A 2,150-nucleotide genomic window follows, 5' to 3' on the forward strand; every position below is an offset into this window, starting at 1 on the left:
GGTGGGGGTAGACGTTAATAAAATACAATACATGGGAAATTTTATAAATAATAGAAATAATTCTCATTAACTTCCGGCCGCAAACGTATCTGATCTAGCAACAGCTGAAAACAAGGGGTATTTCCCAGAATACACCTGCCACAGCGGCAGCATTGCTGAACCCGGAAGTAAGGAGATCCACACATTAGTATTTTTGTCATTATTTTGAATTTTTACAACAAACAAATACATGTTTTAAAGGGCACCTAGATTACCCCTTTTTCAGATTTAATATGAGTGTTTTGCGTCTCCAGAAAGTGTGTGTAGAGTTTCAGCTCAAAACATACATCAGATTATTTATTATATCTTTTATTAAAGGTATACATTTGTGCACTGGGTGGTGGTTTTGGTGTACTGCTCCTTTAAGGCTAGTCCTCCCCGCCCACCATTTCTACGTGCCTTTCTGCGTGCCTTAATCTCCTCCAATGAGGATTTGTTGTATAGCGATGAGTCACACAGAATGTCGTTACAAAATTCACGCACACACACAAATACACACACAGACACAGCGTGGACACGACACGCACACACACAGATACAAAGACACACACACACAGACAAAGCGTGCGCGTTTAGCTTTAGCTTTGCACTCTTTTTGCACGCAAATGTGACAGGCTACAGGTTAATCTCCACTGCTGTATGGATATCTGTTATGTTAATGTACAAAATAAACCGGGATTGAAGCGTCTTCCTTTATAATTGTTCTGACACGCGGCTGTGCTGATGAAGTTAATCTGAAGTGAATCGCTGTACTTCATTACACACATGCTCTGTTTTAAAACATGTTAAACTTGTAAAACTCACTCTTAATCACGTCTGATGATGATTGATGATCACAGAGAGCTGAACAGACCTTTTTATTCCCGGCTGCTTTGCGCTCGTCCTCTCTTGTTGGTATGATTATACACGTGACTACCGGGACATGTTAATGCGCGCAGCTGTCAATCAATATTGGTGGGCGCGGGGACCGCACTCCTTCGTCAAGTTGCGGTCGATCTGAAAACCGCTCCAATTGGTCCACCGTTTTTATGTTGTTAATTAAAAAAAAAAGGACTGGGTGTGTTTATATCACCCCAATATCACTGTCTATACATTATACTTACACACATTTCTGTCCAAACAGCTTGAAAAGTAGATTTTTCACCATAGGTGCCCTTTAATATATTCATAACCACGTTCATGTTTTACCCTCATCCTTTAAAAAAAAAACCCCAAAAGACCCGCTAAATTTCACGATCTATAATCGCTAATCATAACTCCTGTACAGCAGTCCCACAACATTCTGTCTCTCCATGACACTGGAATACCCTGTCAGAAAAGTCTAGTAGCTGGGAATGAGCTGTGTACAGTGTCTGCTGTAATGTTAATGTTGTTTTGGTGTGTTTACATGATGAATATGGCCACTGTGTAAATACACAGTGCTGTTGTGATCATATCGCCACATTAGATCATCATGATAACATGATATATGCCTTCAGTGATTTCCTGAAGATAAATATCAAAAAATAGCACAACTGGAATAACTACAGCAGTCGCCATCGTCTGATCTCACATGAAGCAAGAGATCGCGATGACATCTGATGACGTGTGCAGGTGCTGTAGTGCTGTCCTAGTTCTTAGGGGTAAGTTTTGAAGCCCTTCCCCTTAACACTAGGTTGTAAGGGCCAAGGGGAAGGGGTACAAAAATAGAATTGGGATTGGGTTTTAGTCTCTGATTATAAGAGGTCACAACAGTGGAATGAACCACCAACTATTCCAGCACAAGTTTTACACAGCAAATGCCCTTCCAGCTGCAACCCAGTACTGGGAAACACCCATACACACTCATTCACACTCACACACACTCATACACAACGGCCAATTTAGTTAATCAATTCCCCTATAGCGCATGTGTTTGGTCTGTGGGGGACACCGGAGATCCCGGAACGCCTACTACTTTCTTCCTAAATGAAATGTGTGTTTAACAACTGATCTGGAGGTTTTGTCTCTAATCTGCTTTTGTTTTTGAGGGTCCTGAAGGAGCAGTGGATTCGAGCCAAATACGAGAGGCAGGAGTTCACGGAGGTGGGAAAAAAGCTGATCTATGAGGACGGTACGGGAGTGTTTAATAC

General features: G+C 41.7%; 1 protein-coding gene across 1 annotated transcript in view; it reads left to right on the forward strand.

Moving 5' to 3' along the window:
* Positions 1–2,150, forward strand: part of zgc:92360 (uncharacterized protein LOC436988 homolog) — an 18,452-nt gene that overhangs the window by 10,075 nt on the left and 6,227 nt on the right. Inside the window, exon 4 of the mRNA XM_056459223.1 lies at positions 2,049–2,139. Within this exon, the coding sequence (XP_056315198.1) occupies positions 2,049–2,139 (91 nt within the window). The remainder of the gene's footprint in view (positions 1–2,048; positions 2,140–2,150) is intronic.

The sequence above is a fragment of the Danio aesculapii genome, chromosome 6 (assembly GCF_903798145.1).
Source record: "Danio aesculapii chromosome 6, fDanAes4.1, whole genome shotgun sequence".
Lineage (NCBI taxonomy): Eukaryota > Metazoa > Chordata > Actinopteri > Cypriniformes > Danionidae > Danio > Danio aesculapii.